Source organism: Coturnix japonica, chromosome 2, assembly GCF_001577835.2.
Source record: "Coturnix japonica isolate 7356 chromosome 2, Coturnix japonica 2.1, whole genome shotgun sequence".
Lineage (NCBI taxonomy): Eukaryota > Metazoa > Chordata > Aves > Galliformes > Phasianidae > Coturnix > Coturnix japonica.
In genome coordinates, this window is record NC_029517.1 from 110935077 (window position 1) to 110962193 (window position 27117).

Genomic DNA, 27117 nt, shown 5'->3' on the forward strand with positions numbered 1-27117 from the left:
AGAAGTCAAGGCTTTATTGCTAAGAAAAAAAGTGTCAATTATGTTGTCCTCCACATTGTGTGCACAGAAAGCAGCCATATAACCTGTCCTGAGAGCCCTTCCTTCTGGATTTAACTTACACCTGAAGGGAATGTTGTGCAAGTCAGTGACCGTTTATTCTCTTTATTCAGCTACTTAGTTGGGGTCTGTGTTGTAAATGTCCAGTTTATCATCATGTCCTGTAGTGGTTTGCTGAGATGTAATTTACGCTGCTACCATTGTTACACAAGCATTAATGTTTTGGAATTATTACCAACTTAAATGTTGCATCATCAAAACTATTCTAGTCTCCAAAGCAATCTGATTTTTCTACATGTGACTCTCTAAAAACTCCAGGATCTACCTGCATGTGAACAGTCTTCACATTGTTACCATTCATATATGTAGGTATGACTATACACTAAGACAGCATTCAAGCTGACCTCTTAAGTCATTTCTCCGTAGTACCTACCTAAGGCAAGCCAATGATAATCCCACCCAACTCCCTTCTCCAGTTTTCCTCTGTAGAGGGCAGTGCCTAAGGATGGGCAGCAATGGGGAGCAATGCAAGGAGCTCAGCAAGGAGTGAAATAGTACTGTACTATTAAACACAAGCTTTTGGCAGTCTTCTCTTTACTAATGAAAAGCTGCTTATGCTTCAAGCAAAAGCAAATTAGGCAACCAATTTATAAACCATGGCTATGAGATTTTTTAAGGAAAGCTATAAATGAATATGCTCATACTGTTCGCAGCAAAGCTATATGTTCTCTAAACAGAAACTAGTCAGAAACATTAGAACATTAATGCATTTTAGCATTTTGTGTGACAATATATGGATTTAGCACTCCGCTTTAGAAAATGAGTTTAGGGCAGGATTTGAGTCTGTATTGGAATTTAAAAGGTTTCATAACATCATATGTATCTGAAGATATTTTTTAAAAGGTTATTGACTGGTCTTTTTATAAAGATGCTTGTCATATGATAGATTCTATTTGACGTCATGGCAGAGTTACTGTGAAATACTGAAAGATATATCTAATGAAAAATGAAAGTTCTTGATACTAAGAAAAACCTTGTTTTGTCCTTACTAACTTGTTTAAAGTAACACGAGGAAGAATAATAAAACTTACTAAAATGTTCTGTAGAAAGTCTCATAGTTATATGCTATATATGCTATATAAGCAGGACATTGTCCTGGACTGTGATCTCTGGTCTTCAGTCTGAGCCCTTAATTCCCAAAGGAAGTTGCAGAACAAGCAGTTTAGAAATCAAGCTCAGAGACAGGGAAAGCCAGATTCCTCCCATTAAATTGCACCACTTACAACTTTTCCATACCCCCTTTAATCTATAGGGCACATATATCCAAGAGCCTTTTTTTTTACTTTTTTAATAACATTCTGTTTCTATTTATACTACTTTAACAGAGCAACTGTTTTCTTCAAAAATATTCTGTATTATTAAATACTGTTTGATCATTTATGCATTACTTTGTGTTTCCTGTTATATATCTTAAAATAAGTCAAGTGTACAGAAGAAGAGAAAATGGTGCAGAAGAGAGGAATAGGAGCTCAGGTCATTCCATTCTGGCCAGTAAATTGCATTTGGACAAGGGTCTGTTCCTGTCTTTACTTTGGGGAAACAAGGTTGAATCCAGTTTTGAAAAGAGGAAGCAGCATCCCAAGTTTTGCCTCTGAAGGAGATCATGTGCTTGCAGACTTATGAATAACCTCACAGGGAGGATCTGGGATTAATTCTTTGTCTGTTGTTTAAAATCTGTGCATTCTGTTCTCTTTGTGCAGAAAAAAAGTTCACAGAGTTTGCAGCAGCACAGTTTAATGGAAGATTATAAACCTATGTTACTTCTGCTATGATCCACTTCAGCTGATAGCTTTACCTGTGAGGACCAGGGATTCTCTATCTGAAATATGTCTCAAGCAGCTGGAAACTCAGCAGGTAGCAATGAACCCAGAAATAATAAAGATGGCTGTAGCTCCTATATGTCTTTCATGGATTTTAATTAATTTCCCCAGTGGAACGATTTCACAGCTCCTCTAGTAATTCCGGTGATATTTATAAGGCCTAAGAAAGTTGTATTCTGAAGAGATTCATTAATTATCTAGCATAAATTCATCCTTCTTTTTTTCCTGATGTGTAATCAACCTGCTATTTATAATGCCCTTAATTTTATGGCGTGTTAGGCTGCTACATAGTCTTAAATAGTGTGTATCTAATTAATGCTCTCTGATTTCATCCACACACATGAGCTATTCCTTCTGGCACCTTTCTTTCATTATCAGCATACCCATATTGTTCAAATGTGGTACATAACAAGCATTATTTTATCCCTGACACACAAATTGTAACCTTATCTTGTGATGTATAACTGCTGACAAGGTTCTTAAATAAAAATGAGACTGCAGTCCCATGACAAAAGACCAACCAAGAATACGTGCAGGTCATACCTGTTTCATTTCCACAGCTGTATAAATTTGATTTGCCACAAAGCTTCTTAATTATTTTGATCATTGAATCATTCTAGTCAGGAAAGGAGAGAGTATTAACAAGGGCACTGGTATGCTCGGGATGTGCCTTTGTGAGAGTAATTAGCTTGATGCATGTTTTAATCAAACCCGAATGTGCATGGCCTTTGCTAGATATTACTTCAGCTCACAAACAGAAGAAATATATTTCTTCAATGATTTTAATTTTAAACTCCTTTAAGAAATGTAATTTTGGTGCTTACTGTGATCCTGATAAGTGTGACCATTAAGTTTCTCACTGAAATATAACCATGAGTGGATTTAGGAACACAAGTCTCTGTGACAGATCTTAAAACTGCCAGGCCCTGGATATGTACAGTGAAGTTCATAAGGACTGCTACTGAAGCTCGCCTGCTAAATCCATCAGCATCAGCCACAAAAGGGAGAAGCTAAGCTGGCTGATAAACAACCCACATAAACACAGTTTAATCTTTCTCTGCTTGTAGAAATGGAAATAGGTAATATTTTTAATCTTTGAAAATTGTTAAATGTGCAATCACTGCAGCTTACTGGGGGGAGCACTTAGATGTCTGTATGCAGTGCTTAGTGCTTGACTGGCTAGCACCAAACTATATTGTTCATCTGACAGTACCAGAGGCAAATGAAGTTGGAGCGTGCTGTAGGTCACTAAAAAAGTTATTGTATTTCAAAAAGTGTGCATGAATTTTGATAAATGAAATTATTGATCTTTTTAAAGCAAGAGGTAAATTTAGGTTAATTCAAAATGAGATCACAAATGTTCTTTTTGTGATATGAATCCTAAAATGAATAAAGCAACATAAAAATACATATATCCATGTTTGGTAGCTGATTTGTTCTCCAGCTTGTGCAATTTCTAGTTATAGTGTCTCATACAAAATCCTGTGAATATATTAATCCATCTGTATCAGAACTAAGCTGTTGCCAGCCGGGGTTTAAAAAGATATCCCTTTTGTAGCAGATATGTGCTGACAGTATGTATCATTGGAATCCTCATGCAGGGTGTTTGTCATGGGCTATGTGCTTCCAGGCTAATGCAATTTTTCTCATTTTAACATAGCTGCCTATCACAAACATACCCTATAGAGGAGATATAATCATCTGTCAAATCTTGAACTGGAAATGCTCAGGTGCTTTTTCTGAGCAAGCATCCAGTGAAGCCTTGAGGAGGAAAGTTTTCCTGGGCATGATGCCAGTTTCCATGGGGAATTCATTTGGATTAAGGGACTGAGTCTTTGTTTTGGGAGTAAAGTGTATTACCCGTGTCAACTGGTGGGTGCTCTGAGTTAAATATGAATCTAATGAGAAATTGTGTACTTTAGTGGAGGTAAAGAGTTTGCTGTGCCTGTATGTCCTTGTGTTTGGAAGACCATTCACTCTTTATTTTGAAAATCTCATCGTACCACTGGGTGAGTAGTACAGATGTGGAGAAGGAAGGAGGATGAGAAAGACCTATACATCTCTATGTCTATCATTTCATAACTCAAGTGGGAGAGGGAGAAAGTGCTCTTTCCAGGTTAAATCCAACTGTGGTTCCCTGGTATCTCACAGATTACAGCTCTGGTTTTCTTCTTGACTCTGTACTTTGGCAGTGATATGCTTATGGTCTCAGTAGCTCCTTCTGACTTTCTTAATCCTTCCAGCAGAGATCCAGATAGTTCAGAAATAACACAGTCATCATGTTAGTCATACAGTCTGACACCAGCATGGAAATCAAACTACTCATAAGCTTTTTCCTGGCTGTAACACATGATTGTTAATTCTGTGATAAAAAATGCATATACCTCTTTCAGCACAGTAATTTATGTTGAGAGATAAAAGTACAACTTTTTAATTAATTATCATATCGGAAATCTGATATTAGAGAGAACTGTTTTGACTGAGAAATCAGCTATGACATGTCTTTCTTCAGGCTATTTGCATTAGAAGATTATATTGCTGGTATAAAGCAAATTGCTTGCCATCATCTTCAGTTACAGTGAATTTACAAAGCCAAGCTTCCCTGAGGGCAGAATTTATCAATAGCATGACTTCACATGGCTTCAAGTTTCTGCTCGCCAGCACTTCTGCTTGGTTGTGGCTTTTCCTGTGGATCGTGACTTTAAAATTAGGATGAATTCTTACTACCTCTTCATTTTATTTTTCTCATTTTAAAATTGCAATAGGACCAGTTAAAGAGAAAAATTACAGATATTTGCTTTTGTAATGCTTTCTGCAAACACCAGCACTCAAGAAAACTACTGGAGCGGTAATAGTTTTAAGTGAGGTTTATGTGGCTCTTAAAAACATTCTATATTTTTAATATGCAAGCATAACTGAACTTTATATTATTTATACCAGTTCTCTTTAAATATTTGGCTTTTGTAAACTGAAACAACTCATTCAGTATTCTAGCAACAGCAAGGACTTTGCATGGTACAGTATCGAAAAGGCTGAGTTCTGCTTACGTCACAAATTCTACATCACTGCAGTGAATCATGGAGTAACCTGAGTAGAAAACTATTTTGTGTTTTAAAGGGATAGAAAAAAATGCCAGTTTGGATCCTTTGATTTGAGCATGCAATAAAAATTTCAAAAGATAATTTATTAGTCAACATCTTTAAGTGGAGAATCTTGAGTTTAAGTCTGTTATTTCTATCTGTAGTTCAAGAGATGCTCCACAGGTATGGGCAGGAATTCAGGGTTGCAAATAAATAAATAAATAAATAAATAAACAAATAAATAAATAATAAAAACACCTGTGTTTTATTATATTTTAAAAGATATATTTATTACGTTTTATAATGAAGCATCTTTTAAAATTATTATTAATATCAGTGGATCTTATCTGCATTTATCTGGAAAAAAATAAGTAATCCCTTTACAAATAGAATCACATCCTTTGTTCCTTTTCAAGATTTTCAAGATTTTCAAGGCCACCACCCAAGAATCTGTATGTGTTCTGCTGCCTTCTTTCTCGTTTCATTTTTCTCCTTTAGATTTCCTTCTCACTGAGCATCACTTTGTATAGTAAACAGACTAAAGAATGGTAATCCTTTCAGTCAAGATCATATTAGATTTACCACCATGTTTCAGCTGGTCCACAGTACCTCAACTGTATTTGGGTATTCCCTGCCTTCTGTTTAAGGTCAGTTGTTGTTTCATTATATATCCACATGAAGGCTGATCCCTCAGACCTTTCCTTGTGCCCCTTGTTTAAAACCTCTTATTTTATTCTCTGTGATCTTACTTGTATCTTAAATCACAAATAATCACTACCTGCAAAAAGAGTCAGACCACTTATTTATTCAGAACTTTCATATTTTGCTGGTGGTTTTATCTGTGATAAATAGCTGAAGATGAGTCACTTCAATTGATCAGTTTTTAGAGAGATGAGAAACATGATTTTCCTATATCATCATAACTTTATTTTCCTTTATACTGAATATGAATCAGAGATGGATATAAATCTGCTGTCATCATATTTAGTGAAATATGTGCAAAGGCAGGTATTAAATGTGAAAAAAAAATTTAACATGTAAACATTATTCAAGCCAAACTGAAGAAAATAAGTTGGTATAAACAATATATAGATAACAACTCATGTCTGCAAGTCTTAAATGTTACAGTTATTGGATGTATTTATGCAGCTACATTGAAATATAAGTACCTTCAGCAATAACATTTGAGATTATAGTAAATAATTATTCACTGACTCTCAGAAGATTGCAAGACAATACATTCATCTATGACATCTCTTTTAGGAGACTGTAAGTCATGATTGTTTTGTGCATGACTATGGCTTTATCTTACTGGCTACTAAAAGGAGATCAGCTAGTAAATGTGCTAAGTCATATCACAGGGAGCATCCATGTTGTCAGCAGGAACATACCCAGAGCTCAGCCTGAGCATGATGTAAGTGACAGGGCTGGCTGCAGTGTTGGAGTGTGAAAAGGCAGCATTTAGCAAAAAGGTGACATCAGTCAAGTAAATCATATCTCTAAGATAACTATGTTCAGAGCTGTGAAGTACACTTTTTAACACTTGATGACAAATTGCACTATGTTTTGAACATCCATGTTTTTAAGGTCTTCTTTGCACGGGATGAGCAAGAAATACCAGTTTATCATATCAAGAGGCTGCACTAGCTTTATACTTTGCCCATGGTGATGGATCTGGAACTATGATGACTTTTAAGGTTCCTTCAAACCTAAGCCATTCTATGATTCTTCAGACACAATTTGCAATTGTGTCATGTAGAGGCTTCCTGCAAATGGTATAGGATCACTGTATCTTTAACAATTAAAGATCTTTGCTGAAAAATGCAGAAGAAACACATAGGCTAGAAGAAGATTTTTGGGTATCCTGAAAGATTTATTGAAAAATACAGTTCATAGATATAACTTAGCCAGATCCAGTTATATTTTTCAACTAAGAAAAACTGATGCCAAACCTGATTCTATTTCATGAAGAGGAGAGAGGCAGAAGTATAACACAAGCTGTTGTTCAGGCAGATCCATTGGGTGGCTAATGGTAATGACTGAAAAGCTTCATAAATGGTACAACTGGCCCTGAAAGAAAATTCATATCTCAAGGTCCTAGTAGCTTTTTGGCTTTGTGCTGTAACACATTCAGATCACTCAGATCCCACCCAATATCATGGGCAGATGCACCACAGCAACAAAGGCCACCATGAATTTTTCACAAACCTACTTTGACCATGGCTATACTATCCATATAGTAATGTGTGTGTTTGTCAGTTTCATCTGTAACAGTCAATTTTTTGGCAATTACCTTACCAATTCATTTTGGAAGCACAAAGGAAATGGGGGAAGATGGAACGGTGTTTAATTTATTTTTGAATGATCAGTTTTTAATGGATTGACAATTTACCTTTTGGGAGTAATTAGTTTGGAGATAAATGTAAATTAAATGACAGGTTTTCAGTTTTTTGTTGCTCAGTGGATGAAGCCACTGGGGTCAGGATAAACTGTCTCTTCCAACATTATTTTACAGACTGACTGCAAAGAGATAACTCTGCTGTTATTCTAATTTAGAACAGTTTACCATTTCATATATTGGTTTTGGTTGTAACTCAGATATGGCCATTTCACTAAAAGGAAGTTGTTGCTGATGATCTATGAGAAAAATACTGATGTTATTAATGAACCACATCATGCAGTTACAAATTCAGTACTTCATTTAACACTGGAGAAACCTGTATGAAATGTTCCTGGTTGTGTGGACACATCATACCTCCTTGGTGTGTAGTCTCCTGCTGTGACATGACACAGCACATCTGGATGCCATGTATGAGGTCCCTCTGGCTTGACTGCTTGCATTCCAAAATGGATGCAAGGTATCAAAGGTGGAGATCCATTCCTACTGAACTGGCACTGTTTGTTTCCATGTGACTTAATAAATATGAAAAGTTGTGGCCCAATAAAACCTATATTGTAATTGCCTTGGGTACAGCTGCTGTCAGGGACACCTGTCAACTGTGTTCAGTCCTCACAACGTGGATTGTGTATAAGAAAGCTTAGATGTTCTGTAGCTCATTAAGATAAAAGAAAGACCAAATTCTCAGAAGTGATCACCAAACAGAACATCCTGTTCTTGGACTGGAAAGAATGAAGTGTGCTGACTTTAGCAAGTTTGTGGGGGAGAAAACAATAGGAGAAAGAGCTGCACTTTAAAAGTAAATAATAGTTGAGCTCTTCACAAAATACAGTTAGTTTTGTATTATGTTGTTTTGTCCATTGTTCTGTTGCTTTTTGGTGTGGTTTTTGTTTTGTTGTTTGACTGTTTTTTTAACTCACACATTAACTGAAAACCAGGTTAATGACTGAAAGAATTCTTTCCAAAATGAAGTATTTTGGGAGTGCTACCCCATGTTTGGCACTGTTATGTCTTCCTTTTTGCCAGTTCCACAGAAATTCAGGCCTTCAGATTCACGCCTCCACTCACATCGCAGGAAATCAACACCGCAAGTTTCTTGCATAGTTTCTGATGCTGGATAAAATGGAAGCTATGGATATAATTTAATAGTTAAGTAAATAAAAATATACCTCAAAAATAGAAAAAAAATAGTACTATTTTTTTAATTGTATACTTTCATTTAATTAAACTTTAAAAAAATAGGTGTTCATGTTTAACTCTTAGTACAACTATTGAAAGCAAAGACTAGTGAAACCCCCATTAATATTCTGCAGAAATGGCAATCTGTGGAAGCATGAAAAATTGCTAAATATGTTTTCTTTATTCAAAATATTCCTATTTTAAATATGATGTTCCTAAAACAAGTATTAAATATCTTTTTAAATTGATAAATTTAGGGTGATTATTTGTTGCTTTATAACATTAATGCTAATTAGGATTTTTTATGTTAATATGTAAATAAGAATTAGTAAATTAGAATAATTTGTAAACAGATGTTATAAAAATATTCCTCTAGTGTGGGATTTTTGTTGTTTTTTATGTTATCTGTGTTTTCTCCTAATTTAAAAATCATAGAATAAAATTTGAATTCAGCTATAGATGTGATAAAAACATTTCCTAGATTAGAAAAATTTGGAACCTGGCAATCTGTCCATGGGGGATGTTTTTCATATGGAAATTGTCTAACAGTTTGTTCTTTTGATAACACATGAAAAATGTATGTGGGTATTTGCAGATCCAAGATTACAGGCATGCTTTGTAGAGCTTCAGAATACTCAGTTCGGTACTTAGAATCTGGCCAGCTCTCCGTGCTGCACTGCTGTAGTATGCTCCCACACATGCCAGAACATTTCTCACAGGCAACCCACAGCCTGGTATGTGAGCTGAGCTGCCTGTGAAGCAGTCAGAAGTACAGAGATGAGCAGATGCAAAGCAGGACGTATTCAGTTTATGAACACTAGGAGATTTGAGTAGAATACTTAAATTCTCAAAGGGCCGGACTCGTTTCAAGTGCCCTCCTGCTCCCCGTATCCTACACTCTGGGCTGTAGTCCTCCTCTTTGTGTCAGTGACAGTACTAATCTCTGCTTTTCAGCTAGTGTCCTAGTGGGAAAAAATGCACTGAGCACCATCCATCACAACCATCCTCATCAGCATGTGTCACCAGTGATAGCCTATCCTGAATAACCTGTTGAATCCAAAAGTGAGTCACCATTAATTGCAAGTGAATTTTGTTCTCCTCTGAGCATAGTTCTTCATACTCAGCAGTGTTTCCCACCTTTCCAAATCTGCAACGCACATCAAAGAAATAAAGCAAACAAGTTGTAATTTAGAGATCACAGCCAGACACTAATTATTCTACATGATGAGTTGCCAGCATGTTTACTTTACACATTTTGGAGAGAGGGATTTATATTCTTTAAATATTTGAGCAGAGTCTGAGCAGCTGCAATCCCCTGAGTGCAGTAGGTGTGAGTGCAGTTTTCATTTAGAAGCACCAAGTATTAACCTAATTTTTTGAGGGTAAGGAAAACTAAGATTCAGCACTTTGGGTTACTTGCTGCAAAGAGAAAAAAAAAAACAATAATGGAAGGAAGGAAGGAAGGAAGGAAGGAAGGAAGGAAGGAAGGAAGGAAGGAAGGAAGGAAGGAAGGAAGGAAGGAAGGAAGGAAGGAAGGAGGAAGGAAGAAGGAAGGAAGGAAGGAAGGAGGAAGGAAGGAAGGAAGAAGGAAAGGAAGGAAGGAAGGAAGGCGAAGGAGAAGGAAGGAAGGAAGGAAGGAAGGAAGGAAGGAAGGAAGGAAGGAAGGAAGGGAGGAAGGGAGGAAGGAAGGAAGGAAGTTGAGAAAGCATTTCCAAGTTCTGGTTCATGACTTTCTATTAATCCCAATCTTCAGAACACTTTAAAGTGGGAAACAGAAGCATTTGGGGATCAGTGCTAAAATAAGGGAAACTGTGTGCACACAGAAAGGGTTAATTGCCATGATTGATCCTGCAGACATTATGATGGTGATTCAGTATACTAGTGAGTGGCATAAAATGAAGAAGCAAACACATTTACTACAATTCCTTGTTTCAAAACATTCTTTTCATGTATTTGTGGTCGCTTTATAAAAGGAAAATAAGATGGGCTTGGGGGTAGCTGCTGGTAAGAAACTAACAAGGTTCTGACTAGGAAATATCCACAGGAAAGCACAGATTAAGCAATGCTATGCACTCAAGTACACAGGCATTCTGAGTATAACATTTCTTTTCCATAAATTCATCTGCAACCATCACACAACAATTTAGAATTTCCTATTATTATTTTCGAAACCTGTTCATTGCAGGCAGTGACATCCTGAGTCCCTGGGAGGCTTTGTTGTTAGATGTACTTTTCCCTTAAATAAGGCAGCTCAAGGTGGCAATGACAATGTGAGTGAGGGAAGGTGAAAGGCCACAGTGTTCTTCCTTCTTATGAGAGTTTACTAGATTCCATCTCAGTAAGTTTAAAATACATATACATGTATATGTATATCTTCTGTTATTATGCAAGAAGAGTAACAACACTGGCAACAAGTTTAACAAATCAGATCTAAACGAAGACTTAACTGAAAGCTTACATTAACACAGGGAGCTTTAAAAACTCTCATAAGGTTATCTGCTTTTTTACATAATTACTACTTTTCCACTGTGGTCTAATTCCTTGAAAAAATAAGTGCAGGTATTTTTAAATACAGAATTATAAATACCAAGGCTGATAAACAACAATAATTCTTATGAGAAAGGACTGTGATGCAGGTATGCTCAGTCAGCTCTAGGCTGTTGGGTTAGCACATATCAGGAAAGCATAAATACCCTCAGGGTTTAGTTGTTAAATGTCTAGCTATGCTTCCAAGTGAAAAATATATCATGGTGCTAACAGAGGTATCTGATAAAGAGCTGAATATTTGGAAGTAACGGGTTAGCAGACAGTGGGCTGAAGCAACGTAGTACTGAGTTGCATTCATTTTTATTCAGAGAGATTTGCCCCAGTGTTTTTCTCTGGACATTTTGTTCATTGCAGTGAAAGGTTTATGAAATACTTTAACTGAATTAAAATAACTATGGTAAGGCTTTAAAAAAGTCTGTCCACATTTTTTCTTGTATTCCCTTCCTCATTTCAAATGACAAGCTTGAGATTAGTGGTTTATGCAGTGTGTCCAGAAGATTAATGTTTCTAGGTGAGCTTAGAGAGCTGCTTCATTTGATCAGCCACTGAAATTTGGCTGATCAAACAAAAAAAAAAAAAAAAAAAAAAAAAAAAAAAAAAAAAAAAAAAAAAAAAAGAAAAAAAACAGTCCTAAAAGCTGCAGGTGCTGGCATTACAGATAAGTCTATGTCCCTTAACAGTGACAACAGATAACAATTTCAGTTATGACAGCTATGGCAGTGCTCAGAATAAAGAATGTTTTGTTTCAATATTAAAACACTTGACCCCAGCATCTACTTTAACAGTAATAATTTAGCTCCAAGTTCAGAAATTCAGTATTCCTCAGTGTTCCCTTGCAACCTTTTAATTCCAGGATTGCAGAACTTAACAAAGAAATTTCAAGTTGAAAATGCATGCTTGTATTGTGATTGTGTTAATATGCAAGCATACATGTGTAAGTATCTGAGGGAAAAGTTAAATACAGCAACATTGATAATCTGAACACCTCCCCTACAAAGACAGCCTGAGGAAGCTGGGTTTTTCAGCCTGGAGAAAAGAACGCTGTGGGGTGACCTCATTGCAGCCTTTCAGTACCTAAAGGGAGCTTATAAACAGGAAGGGAGTCAACCCTTTGAAAGGGTAGATAACAGAAGGACAAGGGGAAATGGTTTTAAGTTGAAGGAGGGAAGGTTTAGTTTGGATGTCAGGGGGGAGTTCATCACTATGAGAATGGTGAGGTGCTGGAATAGGCTGCCCAGAGAGTTTGTGGATGCCCCATCCCTGGATGTGTTCAAGGCCAGATTGGATGGGGCCCTGAGCAACCTGGTCTAGTATTAAATGTGGGGGTTAGTGGCCCTGTCTGTGGTGCAGACGTTGGAGCTTCATGATCCTTGGGGTCTCTTCCAACCCAAGATATTTTGTGTAATTCTGTGTGAACATTAGATAGAATTTAGAAACCTGAATGAAAATTCTAATCTTGGGGAATCTGTTTGAATGTCATGCTCATGCTCCAAAAGAAACAGACTGGCTTCCAATAAGAACCTCTACAAATAAGGATTATGACCCCCTAAGCCCCCCACAACCTTCAAGACAGAGAATGTCGGGTAATGTTTATTGTCTGTATGTTTCTTACAGCAAACTCAGCAGAAATTAATTTCCAAAACCATTTTAAAAACATTTGTGCTGAGTGTATATACTTGGTTTGCTCAAATAACACGTTCTGTAGAAATGAATTGGAAATCTCTTTGGCTCAGAACTTTCTGTTGAAAGGAAGAGAGTCAGATTGGAGGAGATTTTGGTTCCTGCATTCTCTGAGTCAAAATTAGTTAATTTTTTGTGGGTAATAGAGATCCATTTCTTCTACAACAAAGCCAAAGATAATAGAAGATGTTACTGGGAAGCATAGAAGAATGTAGATCCATTTACTGTTAGATTAAAAGAGTAAACAGTAAACTGCTAGTGAATTACCAATTTGAAATGGTATATTTCACTTTTAACTTTTTAAAATTAAACAGAGTAATGCCCTGTATGTTCTTATTTTTTTGTAGTACTCTTGGTATTTTGATTGGATTTAGTAAGTTTTAAAATAATTATTTTCTAAAATTATTTTAAGAAATCTATTGCAATGCTTTTTGTATTTACATGCAAAACCAAACATAAATTTACAGTAACGGACAGCAACAGTCCAAAAAAATTGAAGTGAGAATGATGATGATTTATGTTTCTAGAAAATATTTTTGACAAGACTTATAAGATGTTAGCTGTGATAATGGTTAAAGAGAACAGTAATTGAAAATGGAGTTGAGGGAGTGAAAGAAGAGGGATTATAAATGTGAAACAGAGCTCACTTCTTGCTGAGAAACACATTTTCTATTTAAAAAAAAAAACATACACAAAAACTGAAAACACTAATATTATATATTGCTAAAAATAATGGAGTAATGGGGCACTTATCTGATTAGCAAGGTGACTCACGGTATTACTGGTTTCCAGTTCTACCTAAAAAACACAATAGGAGGAAAGATAAAACATGATTTAGGTTTTAAGCTAATCCTAAACTATGAAGCATTTTAGGAGGAGAATCATGCTGGGGTAACAGAATGGAGGGAAAATAATATTGTTTCTAACCAGTTTGGGGTTCTCATGTCGACTTGCAAAGCATCCAGGGCTGGGAGGCAGAAAACTTGAGTATATGAACCATCATTTTCTCTATTCCTGTCAACTGTTTTTATATTTTGTTTGCAGAAATGCCTAAGCTGAATGAAAAGACATTGTATGTAGTTCATTTTTTAATTTGTTGTTATTTCCAGTTATTGTATGTCCTGCTTTCTTGGTAAGCTCCAGTGTGATTGTAGTTTTACTGTTGGCATAAATTGGATCATCTGTGGAAATGCATGCAATGGCAATGAAAGAGTTACTAATGGCTGCTTATACAAAAAATATTAGATTTGGAATATTGTTTGTTTGTAAATTACCTCCACATTAATATTTCCTCCCATGTGACAAATTTCAGTGGATTTATCTCTGCTTCTGCTGTCATTTTATGCAACCCTGAGCTGTTAATAAAAATGGTACAATCTGGAATATTCTAAATACTGGCACAGGACATTTTCCTTTGTAGCACAGCTATATTGCTTTGCAATTCTAATACAGTGGTATTGTTAAAGGAAAATAAAAAGAGGAAATTCCTTGCTAAAGGAAAATAGATAATTCTGTGGCTGTCCATCAAATATTTACAATAGTTTTGCTAGAAGACAAAAAAAAAAAAAAAAAAAAAAAAAGAGAGAGATAGAAAAGACAAAACCTGTTAGAACTCTAATATGTGGTAGTCATTGGCACAGGAAAATTTCTGTATCTCAGTGGAAATGCTTGAAGTTTTGTGCTATGTGTATTTGGAGCTTGAAAAGAACCACTTCTATAGATTCCCTAATCTAGATAAACCTGGAACATCAAGATTATAAGCAGGAAGAGGGAATATAGAAAGGAGATTTGACCTGCCAAAAGCAGTTCTGAATCCTCACAACCTTATTTCTTTATTTGGTTGGGGCAGGGGATTTGTTCAAGCAACGGAGGGCCAAGCTGAAATCTGAGCTCACCGTAAAGAGAACAGTGGTGTATGGAGGGAAGATTCCAGGACAAAGCATGTGAGGAATACCTTCAAGGTCTGAGCTGTCGTTGAATTTTTTGATAATAGTGTATGAATAAAGTACTGATTCTTCAGTGAGAGTTGTTTTGCCATCCAAGCCCAAGGGCAGAGGCAGATACAACAGCCAACTCTTAAGAGGGGCAGCTTCATTTTCCCACCCCTTACCTCCTTGAAAGTGTACAGGACATGCAGAATGACTTCTGTTTTGGAAAGCACTGACCAGGAAGCAGTACTGCTTGTCCCACCCAGGAACACTTGGGAAAGTTCACTGCTCAAAATATAAAGAAATACACTTCAAGTATAAGCAAATTTTGTTTGAATGTCCAAGAAATATTGTCTGCAAATAAAATATATTTTTTAAAAAAATATTGCTATTGGTATTTTGAGAAGAATAGTTCTTGTTTGTGTTTCCATTAATAAAGTTGACAATCTGCAAGAAAAACAGTGAGAAGGACAAAGAAAATGGGGCAGTGTGGTCAGTGAACTCTTTTATTCTACAAATTTCAATTGTCATTAAAAACCATTGCTTGGAGCATTAAGCTAAAATTAGTAAGAGAGTTAGATAAAAGCCTGTGGGGAAGGGAAGGTATCTAACCATCATTAAACAAACAAACAAACAAACAAACAAACAAACAAAAATTTTTGAGGAAGAATTAAAAATTACTGTGGTTAAGGGCATGTTCCCTAGAAAGAAAATCATATTGAAGTATGAAAAAGTTGGATGAGGGACTGTTATACTCTTTCCCCATGACACTATTTAATGTTGCTGCTCAAGGCTACTTACACTGCTGAGAAACTCAGACATCTAGTCAACATTAAACTTTGTCAGAGTCTCATGGTAATTCTGTTACCAAAGAAAAGCATCAGAGCCTGTTGGCTGCTGCCCTGCAATGAATGCGCTTGATCTGAAAGAAGACAAGTGATCTATTTTCTTTTTGGAAACGACATCTTTATTATGACCAAGAGAAGCCAAAGAGAGAATTATGTTCCGTACCCTCTGGAAAGAGCTGTAACGTGAGGAGCAGTTCTGTTTCTCATTAATGGCAACAATGAGAATCTACAGTGTGATACAGGTGTTAGTATCACTCAGGGTCCCTGCCTGAACTTTTATTTCTGAAGGTAGCAGACAGTTCCTGTTGCACTTTTCTACCACTTTCCTACATCCTTATGGCAGTATTGATCTTCTGTATTCACATAATTAGCCAGACTATGCATCAAACAATCACACAGCAGGTAGAAATCTTGTTCTTTGGGTTTAATTTGTTTAATTAAAAGGGCCTTCCTACAGAAAGAAGGCTATGCTTCTAGATTTTAGCTTTGATTTTGGTTTGCATGTATGACTGCCAGATTTATGGCCCTGTGACACAAATAAAACTATAGAGGTTACCACAGCTAACACCCTAAATCCTGCAGGCCTTTGAGCTGGTCTATAGGTAAGTGGCTATGGCCAGGTGGTTCCCTGCAGACAAATCTGAACCTCTCGCACCTGTAGAACAGCAGCATGGATCTTCCAGTAAGGGAGCCTGCCAACCCAGTGCTAAAGAGGAGGAAGAGTGAGGAGGATTGTCAACAACAGGGCTCCTATTTCAAAAAAAGTGGTTCATAAGACATGCATTTTTCTCACTGGGTCCCTTCCCCTGCAGCCCAGTGTTCCAGTGGGACTACTGCCCCATAACAGGACGTGAACTGCTTGGATATGAGCACTGGCAGAGAAGCAGTTTGGGATGTCTCAGTCACAGTCTCTACAAACTCAGCAAATTCCATGGGAATCTTGAGGACTCAGAATTAGTATTGTCCACTTCCCTGGACATGCTCTAGACCACTGGTTGCACACTCAGCTGAGTCAGAAGGAGCTGCCATTACTTGGACTGTGGGCACAGACATGGCAGCAAGCATACAAAAATCAAAAGAGGACAGTGCTTCACACCAGCTGTGAAACAGTTCAAACTCTATAGTGCAGCTGTGGGAGAAGTCATCATCTTAAACCCTGCAGGAACTGCTTATGATGAGTGGATAGTTGGGACAGTATTTCCCTTTTATCTGTCATCTATCTTCACACCAACCTGGTTGCCCAGGAAGCAGCAACTTTCCAGCAAGACAACTCCTGACACTCCTGTTACAGAATGGTGTTGAATGATAGCTTATATAATCATGTACCCTCACATTAGCAATTTCATTCCAGCACTGTTTAGTGAAAGAAGAAGTGGCTGAACAAAGCAATTTCATACACTATTCAACAAGCAGCCCTTTCTTTACAGAGCATTAACAGTAGCTGTCATCTTTGTACCAAAAAAAAAAAAAAAAAAAAAAAAAAGTTTCAAATTATTTCACTGGTAAGAAAACTGCAGCTGAGACCCCCATGAACAAATTATTTTTAATACTATTAAAATAATAATAGTATTATTAATACTATTATGGAAAAGGGAGATGTGTGACCCAGACCTTTATTTAATATTTTATTAACCATGAAAGTTAATGTGAGTTTGCGCTCAATTTTCTGGGAAGTTGTACAATTTTGCCACAGGATTGAACTGTCTTTTCCTCTCTGCATTTTTCACATTTTAGTACTAGAGATGGGAAAAGGGGGAGATAACATAAAATTAACACAGAAAAGAAAGTCTGTGATGCAAAAAATGTCAGTTGACTTCATTAAAATTCCTTAAGTATGCAAGAGGAAGAATATATATAGCACTGGTGAAGGAAAAAATATAAAATAAAGACAAATCAGCCTTAGTTTTGCTGATATTCACTTCTAAATCACGTGACTAGGGGCTTCTCTAAATGTCATCTTCATTTTGGTCTTACTTCTGTCCTATATACTCCAGGCTATGTGAAAAAAAAAAAAAAAAAAAAAAAAAAGAAAAAAAAAGAAAGAAAGAAAAAAGAAAAAAGAAAAAAAATGCATTTTGTTCTTCCAACACTTACATCTGTCTGGTTATAAATTTTGCATTCACTACATGAATTCTTTGTCTTTTCAGTTTTTCATACAGTTGTTGGCTTGGTCACCACTGTACAGCCTAGAGGAGGTAGGCAGCCTACATTAGGAAAGGATAATGGGAAAAAGTAATCATGCAGTGCTGAGTTGCTCTAACAGACCAATTTATGTAGCCACTGAATATATTCGCTGTTCTTTCTAAATGGATAGCATATTATTATTATATTTTTAAGGTTTTTTTTTTTTGTTTCCCCCCCCCCCCATTCATTGCTAGGCACTTTCTGGTATAATTAGAGACAAAAACACTATGTTTGAAATTAGATATATTGTGCTATATGACACAAAATCTTGAATGAATTCTAGGTCTCACTCTTTAACTAGACTTTCCTGAACATACAGAACTGACAATGCATTCCTTTTAATACAGAACGTATCTTATTTGATTCTGAAAGCACAGAAAGAGGAGGCTACTGCATCACAATTGTTTGCATTCACTTTCCTATTCATAAAGATCCCCTAATATTTTGAATTTCAGCACTGATTTTATCTTAATGTTATTCTGTATGTGAACATTTATAGCATATGATCTGCACATAATGTGAGAGTCCCTGGGAAACTCTACACATACAGAAGTGTGAATCTCTCTGTATTTCATCAAGTTGTCTAGTTCATATTCCTCTACAATTGCAGTAGCTAATTTTACAGCATAAGGAGTGATACCTGTCTGCATTCCTCAGGGTAGAATTATTAGTGCAGGCAAATCTCCATGCTGCAGCCAACAAATTTGTTTGACACATGGTTTATGACCTACTAGATGTAAATATCTGCTGTGAAACTAATGATGGATGAAGCAAGAGAACAAGTTATCTCACAAGATTTCCAGTTGGGCTAGAAATAATCTGCCCTGTGAAATGTTGACAGGTTCACTTCTAATCTCAGTTAGAAAATTGAGGTTGGAGTAGATAGTGCTGCAAAATAATGGGGTGAAAATCTTTTCTAACTTTTCAGACCATTTCCTACATACATTCTTAACTTGCTACAGAGTGCTTAGAGAGTTCCACAGATATTAATTCAGTTTCATTGTAAGACAAAATCCCCATGTGTATGGCTTTAATATGAAATATTGCTTGAGTTAAAGAGAAGTTCTGGCTATTACTGTCATGTGACATAGTTCACTGTTTTCTGCTAATATTTTTAGAGATTTATTTAAGTGCAAGGGAACCATAATGGATTCTGTGTTTTCTTACAATGTTACTTTTCCAACAGTATTTGATTAAAATAAATCAAACAAGTAGCAAACAGCCCAAGGTCTTCCATTCTGTCTCTGTTAAAAGTAGCTGCCATATACCTGCAAAGGTATGTCTACAAGAATAATCATCAAAACAGGATTGATCTCTTCTGTAAGGGTGTGAACAAGTTTTGAAAGCTCTTTAATGTTCATATACGTAAGACTAATGACCTGGCCTGTGGCTCTGAAAAAGAAGCAAATGATAGACATGGAAGGTATGTGAAGATGAATTCTACAGCCTCAGGAATTTTCCAAGGATGGATTACAATTCTACCTTTCTATTTCCACTCTGGAATCTGTCCTAGTTTTAGGACAGTAGAGTTGAAAGTCAATAAAGCCAATGACCTTAAAGCTGACATATTAAAATAGTGTGGAAAGGTCTAATTATTGCAAAGGTCACAAGATTAAATTTTCATCCCAATTTTGTTATTTCTGGGAGCCAATGAAAATGTAGAACAGCTATCAGAATTCCCCTGTGACTTTCAACAAATGCTTGATGTTTTATTTTTTGGGACAACATTAAAATTTATATTCACTTAAATATGGGAATCGTGTCTGAATTTTCAACAACTGTGGAACTGGAAGATTTATATATGTATAATAAAGCAATTGCTTAAAAATAATGGCAGGAAAGCATTTCAAGAAAGCATGAAAACTGCCCCCAATGTTCATCTTAATTGAGAGAGACGAGTAAAACAAGAAATGTAATGTTTAATGGAAAAACATGATATAAGATTAATACTTTCCATAATAGAGTAGAATAAAGTACTGTTAGATTAATTTCAAAATGTTTTTTATGGAGAAGATTTTACGAAATATAGATATGTTTTGTCAGAAACTTTTCATTTCAGGACATTTTATAATTTAAAATATGTGTTGATTAATCTCATAATACTGAATATAGTTGGAAAATACATTTAAAATTATTTTAAGGTTTGAAGCATAATACTTCCAGTGGGAAAATCTTCATTTTCAAAAAATCCTATGAACATTTTTCAGTGTTTCTGCTTATCATTTGTCTCCACATTTAATTTACTTTTCAAGTTTCTGTAATAGCTTCAAGAGTGAGTTTGAAACCTCTGACTTATGGATTTCAAATGTTTGCTTTCAGATATTAACATGGCAGGAGAACCAAAACCATACAGACCAAAACCTGGCAACAAACGTCCACTTTCAGCACTTTACAGGTAAGTTAGATTTCACACTTAACATAATGCAAATCAGATTTATTAGAAGAATTATGGTAAACTAAAATGTTTATTTTTTTTAATTTTTCCATACGTATCCAGCAATGCCATTGTGTAGCACAAGACCTTGACAAAGGGTTTTATTCCCATTTATGGGGGATTTCTGAATGTGAGCATGAGTCATTCTTACACTATGTGCATTTACTAAATCTACTAAGAGTAGCATTCTAACTTCCAGAAATAAAGACTGCCTATTTGATGCTCACAGCAAAAAACCTAAACAGCACCAACAAGGAACTGACCTAGCAAATAGAATTCCTGAGTTTTACTTAGGTGAGATTATCACAGTGCGGAAATAATGCCCTCTTTTGATTTTAAAAACAAACTCTCTATTTTTCCTGAAGTGAAAATGGAAACAACAGAGAAATAGACTTAAGACCCATATGGAAATTCAGTATTTAACAGAATTATAATGAAGTACACAATATAATCATAAAACTGTCATTTACGAAAGATACTGACAGAAATACCAGCGTGGTGTTTTGTGAACTGTTTATTAAAGTCCTCACTTCTGGAACTGCAATCAATAATTTATTTGACTGTTTTAAAAAATGAGTGCTATTTCAATTTTTAATCCTTATGCTTTATTGCCTGACTGTGACTCAGTTCCTATGTCTTTGTATTTGCTGGAGAAATAACTAATAGTTTCAGAGCAAAACTACTGTTTTCTCACTGATATGTTTATCAAGGATGAGAATCGATATCTGACAAGACTGGACTTCATCCTCATGTGTCCAGGAAGGCACTGATAGTGTCTTTTTCCCATTCCTGGATGATTATTTTTTTTTCATACAGCCCCTTTTCAGCAGGGCTGCACTCAATCTTTTCATCCCCCAGATTTTCTTGGTAGTGGGGATTGCCACAACCCAGGACCTTGATCTACTTCTGTTGGAAGTGGTATTGGAACATTTGTCTGCGCTTCAATTCAGAAACTAAATCATCTTTCATTCCTTTCTAGTTTTATAATCTCTGTGGAAAGAGTTTCATTCAATCCCACATACATAAACTTTAATACGAATCTAAATGTCAGACTCACTAATTTTTCAGCTGTATGAATTAGATGCATTATGTACAAGTCTATCATTTCCTCTTTGATGTTTACATAACTTCATTCTCATACCCAAATTCTCCTTTCTTTTTATTTCATTTATAATTCTTTTTACATGTTTGTGCTACCATTCCTGGCACATTTCAAAGAGAAAGAGAGAAAGAGAGAAAGAGAGAAAGAGAGAAAGAGAGAAAGAGAGAAAGAGAGAGAAAGAAAGCAGAGAGAGAGAGAGAGAAAGGAGAGCAGAGAAAGAACCGAGAGAGAAAATGAGAGAGAAAGAGACGAGAGAAAGCGAGGAGCAGAGGAAAGAGAAGCAGAGGAAGGGACAAAAGAAAAAAGCCGACACAGTCATAATGAAAGAGAGTAGAAAAACGAGCAGAGAGAAAAAACGAGAGAGAAGAAAGAAAGAAAGAAGGAAGGAAAGGCAAGAAGAAAGGAAGAGGAAGAAAGGAAGCGAAGAAGGAAGGAAGGAAGGAAGGAAGGAAGGAAGGAAGGAAGGAAGGAAGGAAGGAAGGAAGGAAGGAAGGAAGGAAGGAACCCACACAAGGGCAAAATTAAGAATTTAAAGGACATCATGGACATAATAAATTTAGTAGATATTTTGCCTTTCACTTCAGTTGGACTAGAATTTATTTCTATATTTCTTTTTATATGTAGTTTAATGGCCTCACTCCTACCAGGCAAAGATGTCATTGATCACAACCCTTAATTTCTAAAAAGCAGTTCTGGCCTGCCTGGAATAATCCCATAAGAGACAGGACTGGAAAAAGAGGGATGATCTGCATGGATGAGCAAGAAGCTTTTGAAAAAATTAAAAGATGTAAAAAAGAGGCGGCAGTAGCAACAGGTGACCTGGTAGAAATACAAAGATGCTGTCCAGGAATGCAGGTGTGAGATCAAAGCAGTGTTTGAGCAGGCTGATATTATCATTTTCTAGTACTCAAAGAACAGAAAAGTGTGGGTTTTGCTTTAGAAAGATGTTAACCTCATTATTAACTTTAACTCTCTGAACAAAACTACATACATGCTTACGATAGTGCTCAGCAATCTGCTTAAATCTAACATAATTGTGAGCTCCAGCAGTGCTACTCCTGTTTTGCGTTGCTGTTCAGTACGTGAGGAGGAAACTAAATCCCAGAATATACAAAATTGTTCTGAATTTCCATTTTTAGCAAAACTCTTCTGCGGAAAACCTGAAGCCAAACAAATTTGCATCTCAAAATTATTTTACAGCTTGTTATTTGGGTCTAGCCTTAAGCAGTAGTTAAATTTTCTGGCCAATCTTCATATCTTTAAAACCAAAGGTGAAGATTAAAGACGCTGGCATATTGAATAATATTATTTTATGGTAAATGAGCAGACTATGTCTTTCTAATTTTTCTGGTGTTTTGAACATTATTTCACTAAGCAGTTCTGCGTCAATATATGAAAGTCCACTTACTCATTTCTTCCTCAACATATGCTCCAAAATGCCAGTGTAGAATTAAAATAATTAAATAATCAAATGGATTGGTATTCCATGTCATTCCATCATAAAATATTGTTTAAGCCATTTTATTTATCATTTTGTTTCTCCACCATTTTTACAAGGTGCTAAATCATAGAATCATACCATAGAATCATAGAATGGCCTGGGTTGAAAAGGACCACAGTGATCATCTAGCTTCAGCCCCTCTGCTATGGGCAGTCACCAACCATCAGACCAGGCTGCCCAGAGCCGTATCCAGCCTGGCCTTGAATGCATCCAGGGATGGGGCAACCACAGCCTCCTTGGGCAACCTGTTCCAGTGCACTCATCACCAACCTCTGTGTGTAAAAATTCCTCCTAATACTGAATCTCCCCTGTTTTGGTTTAAAACCATTTTCCCTTGTACTATCACTATCCAACCTCGTAACCAACCATTCCCCCTCCTGATGATATGCTCCCTTCAAGTTCTGGAAGGCCACAATTAGGTCTCCCTGGAGCCCTCTCTTTTTCAGGCTAAACAAGCCCAGTTCCCTCAACCTTTTTTCATAGGAGAGGGCTCCAGCCCTTTGATCATCTCTGTAGTGTTCCTCTGGACCCGCTCTAAGAACTCCTTTACTGGGAGTCCCAGGCCTGGATGCTGTACTCCAGATGGGGCTTCGCAATAGCTGAGTAGAGGGCTTGTGCTTGTTGGGTTCCCATGGCACTACCCATCTGTAGCCCTGGCAAAGGTGCCCCTGGAGGCCATGCTCTTTAGAAGGTGCTCTCTGAAGTTTCAGGCTTTATGGTTCAGTTCTCTCTGAGTGGCATTAAAATGCACAGTCATTTCCCATTCCCATCCACTTCTCCATATAATGCAATTGAAATGTGCATTCAGCATGCTTGATTTAACATGCTACTAATTAGGCATATTAAACAACCTTTGCTTCACAATTAAGTAAGTCTCTTGGCCTGTGGAGGAAATTAGTTTATTCAGAAGTCTAGTTTTAATATACTGGAAAGAGATATCCTTTTATTTACAGCACATGATTATGCTTTTAATATCAGTTTGAGGGTTGCTTTTTTTGTTTGTTTGTTTGCTTGGTTTTAACAAAAATACTGTGTCAGTTTCCTCAGTACATTTTATTTTTATAATACCCATCACAGAACTGCTTAGATTATGCTGCACATCTTGTATATTCTTTAGGTTTGCAGCTTTATTTCATACCAGAGGCTTAAGGAATTTCTTACAGCCTTTCTGTACTTGTCCATTTCTCAGAGGTATATTAAGATATTTTTTGTAGTATGTGGTAGGTCTTTCAATCCTCACGCCATCCATTATTTCCAGTTGATGTTCTTAGCACTCCTGGGCATTCTTCATTTCAGGAGAAAGTGTGACAGTCAGAGTGACTGGAACACAGTCACCTCTTCCAGGGAAAAAGGATTCTTAAGATCATTCCTCACTTTGAAAACATTATATAAACTCAAAAAGTTCTGTGCCAAATGTACATTACTATTCTTTTGAATACTGCAGTATTTTGCATAATGCTTTCTGTAGTGTGCTGTTGGCAATATATTAACTATATGCTGTACTGGCATATAATAAAAATAACTGCAGGCATAAGGACCTTCCTTGACTGAGTACTGTTCTAGATTTATTATAATGTTCTTTATTCTTTCTTTCTCTTATTGCATTTTTGTTTCATTTATATTGTTTGCTTACAAGAACCTAGAAGCACAGTACAACCAACAGAAAATAAACCTGATCAATTATTTTCTGATACTTTTCAATGGCATCAAAATGTGATTGTGACTCAAATTTTAGGATTTTTTACAGGATTAAAAAAAAAAAAAAAAAAAAAAAAAAGAAAGTTATTTATGCTTACAGAATATATATTTTTAATGAACACATTATATTGAGATTACACAGTTTGATATCTCTTTTGAGTAAATTTAAAGTATTTCCTTTTTATATAAATATATCTTTTTGATGCCCTTGATTACTATCCTTCATAAAATAAGGCATTTCATTTCAGTGCATTGGGGTATATCAGAGATGACTGTTGCTTTATGGTTTCTCCTGAAAAAAAGACTGAAGTTTAAATTAAAGTTCAAATTGAGATATTTTTTAGTCTGACAAAATGTATTTTACTTTTTTCAAAGAATGTTCTCAGAGATCACATTCAAAGCATTCACTGCTTTACAGGAAAATAATACATCATTTATTCTGAAATACTCATAACTCATAGCAAGTTTACTACTCTTTCAGAGAATAAATTTTTCCTAATATCCAACCTGAGTCTCCCTGGTGCAACTGGAGACCATTTCCTCTTGTCCTGTTGCTACTTATTGATGGAAGAGCTCTGCTCCCGCCTCAGCACAACCTCCTTTCAGGAAGTTGTAGAGAGTAGTGAGGTCGACCCAGAGCCTTCTCTTCTGCAGACTAAACAATTCCAGCTCCCTCAGCCGCTGCTTATAAGGACTATGTTCCAGCCCCCTCACCAGTTGTGTTGCCCTTCTCTGGACACTTTCCAGGGCCCCAATGTCTTTCTTGCAGTGACAGACCCAAAACTGGTCACAGTACTCAATTGTGCCATTGGCCATACATACAGCTTTGTGTTTCTCAGTGATGTCAGTTTAACTGCAGTCTATTTGGCCACAAAACTGTTAAGTGAACAAATCCATGTGATCAAAAGTGTTGGGAGAGGGAGTCAGGGGCACAAGTATGCCCTGTCCTGTGATCCAGGCACGAATGTTCAGAACCTAATAACTTCAGTGAGGGAAGAGTGGGGAGGTCCTTGGTAATACACAGGAAAACCTTGAAGACCAAGATCAAGAGATCTTATTCTGTCCAATGCAGATGGTAATATATGGTATCACATGTCTGTTGTTGCTTCCTTCCACAGAAGCCCAGACACTGTAATCACATTCATGCTCAGTGTTTACCAAGTTAGGAGAAGAATAGCTATTTTTCTTATTATTGCTATTTTTTTTTCCCAGTCTTTAATCTTCTTTCTTGCTTTTTTTTTATCTCCTCTAAAACCTGACACAGTATACCATAGTAAAAGTAACTAGCTGTGAAACTACCTTATTTTTTTCATGTTTTTTTCAATGTTTATACTTAAGCGGAACAGAAAATATATTCACTGCTGTTTGATGGCATTGAAATTACTAAGCCTCCTTTCTTATCCAAGTGTTTGTGGTACTAATAAAACTGAACAATTTTTGATAGATAACTCAGAAAGTAAATTCTGAAATGATCCAGACCACTGCTGATTTTGCCCACAGGCAAACAGAAATAGCACATTCAGACATCCAATACTGACATTCTGAGCCCAGTTTCCATCCTAGCTGTATGTGAGATTTCCACCCCTTAATACTTCATGGCTTTTTACATTTGTTTCAAGAAATAATCACAATTTGAATTCATTGTTTACTAGCAGGAAAAATAACTAATGGTGCATTCTGTAGATACTCAGCTGTGCTTATGTTATCTTAGAAAGAAAAATCATAGTACCTCCATCATATAAAAAAAATCAGAAACAGAAACCATGGTGATTTTTCGACATTCATGATTTGATGAGGCAGATAATGTTTGATAATTGTCTTAACATTAGAGAAGTCTTGAAAGTGAAAAAACTATAATTGACAGCAAACAGAGCAGGATCTTTGCTAACATGGCAAACAAATAGCAGAATTATTCATTTTTAAGAATTCAGTAATCCTATAAATGGAGCAATAATCTGTAATGCAGGAGTAGGCTGTGCTTCTGAACACAATTTGTGGTCTCTTAATCAGACATTTGTTCTAATGTAAAGTAAATCCTCTAGTTGTGTGGAATTGTATACACAGTTTGGCTTGGGAAATGTTGATATCCTGTAAGGGTGCAGGTTAGGTGGCTTGGAAATAGTCATAGACACGTAGCACTGGACTACAGATTTAGATTTCTGTGAATACATAAGTAAGGTTGGATAAATGAGGGGTTGCAACTTATAATAAATATATTTTAGACCTAAGAATCATATCAGGAAAAAAAAAAAAAAAAAAAAAAAAAAAAAGATTTAAGAGAAAATGTATTGGATTGCTGAGTAAGATTACAAAAAGCATAAAAGGCTGTGCTGCTTAGAGAACAGAGGGACAATAGTGACATATTAATATTCAGCGAGCTATTAGCAGTGACATTTCCCAACAATAAGTTTATTTTTTGGTGAATGTGCCAGTCAAGGAGTACCCAGTTTGAAAATATATTGTCCTGTTTGACAGTATTTTTACCTACATACTGCAGATGATACATAATTTGTAAAGAAATTTTATTTTTTTAAGAGCATGTTACAAATTACAGGCTTTTTTGTTAGGTTATGATTGCTACACTTCTCAGAATACTTTAAA

At 36.2% G+C, this 27117-nt stretch overlaps 1 protein-coding gene across 11 annotated transcripts in view; it reads left to right on the forward strand.

The window, feature by feature from the left end:
- The window catches only part of RALYL (RALY RNA binding protein like), a 356105-nt gene that overhangs the window by 270888 nt on the left and 58100 nt on the right, over positions 1 to 27117 (forward strand). For all 11 annotated transcript variants that reach the window (XM_015855864.2, XM_032442788.1, XM_015855865.2 and 8 more), the window contains one exon: positions 20101 to 20176. In XM_015855864.2, the coding sequence (XP_015711350.1) occupies positions 20101 to 20176 (76 nt within the window). The remainder of the gene's footprint in view (positions 1 to 20100; positions 20177 to 27117) is intronic.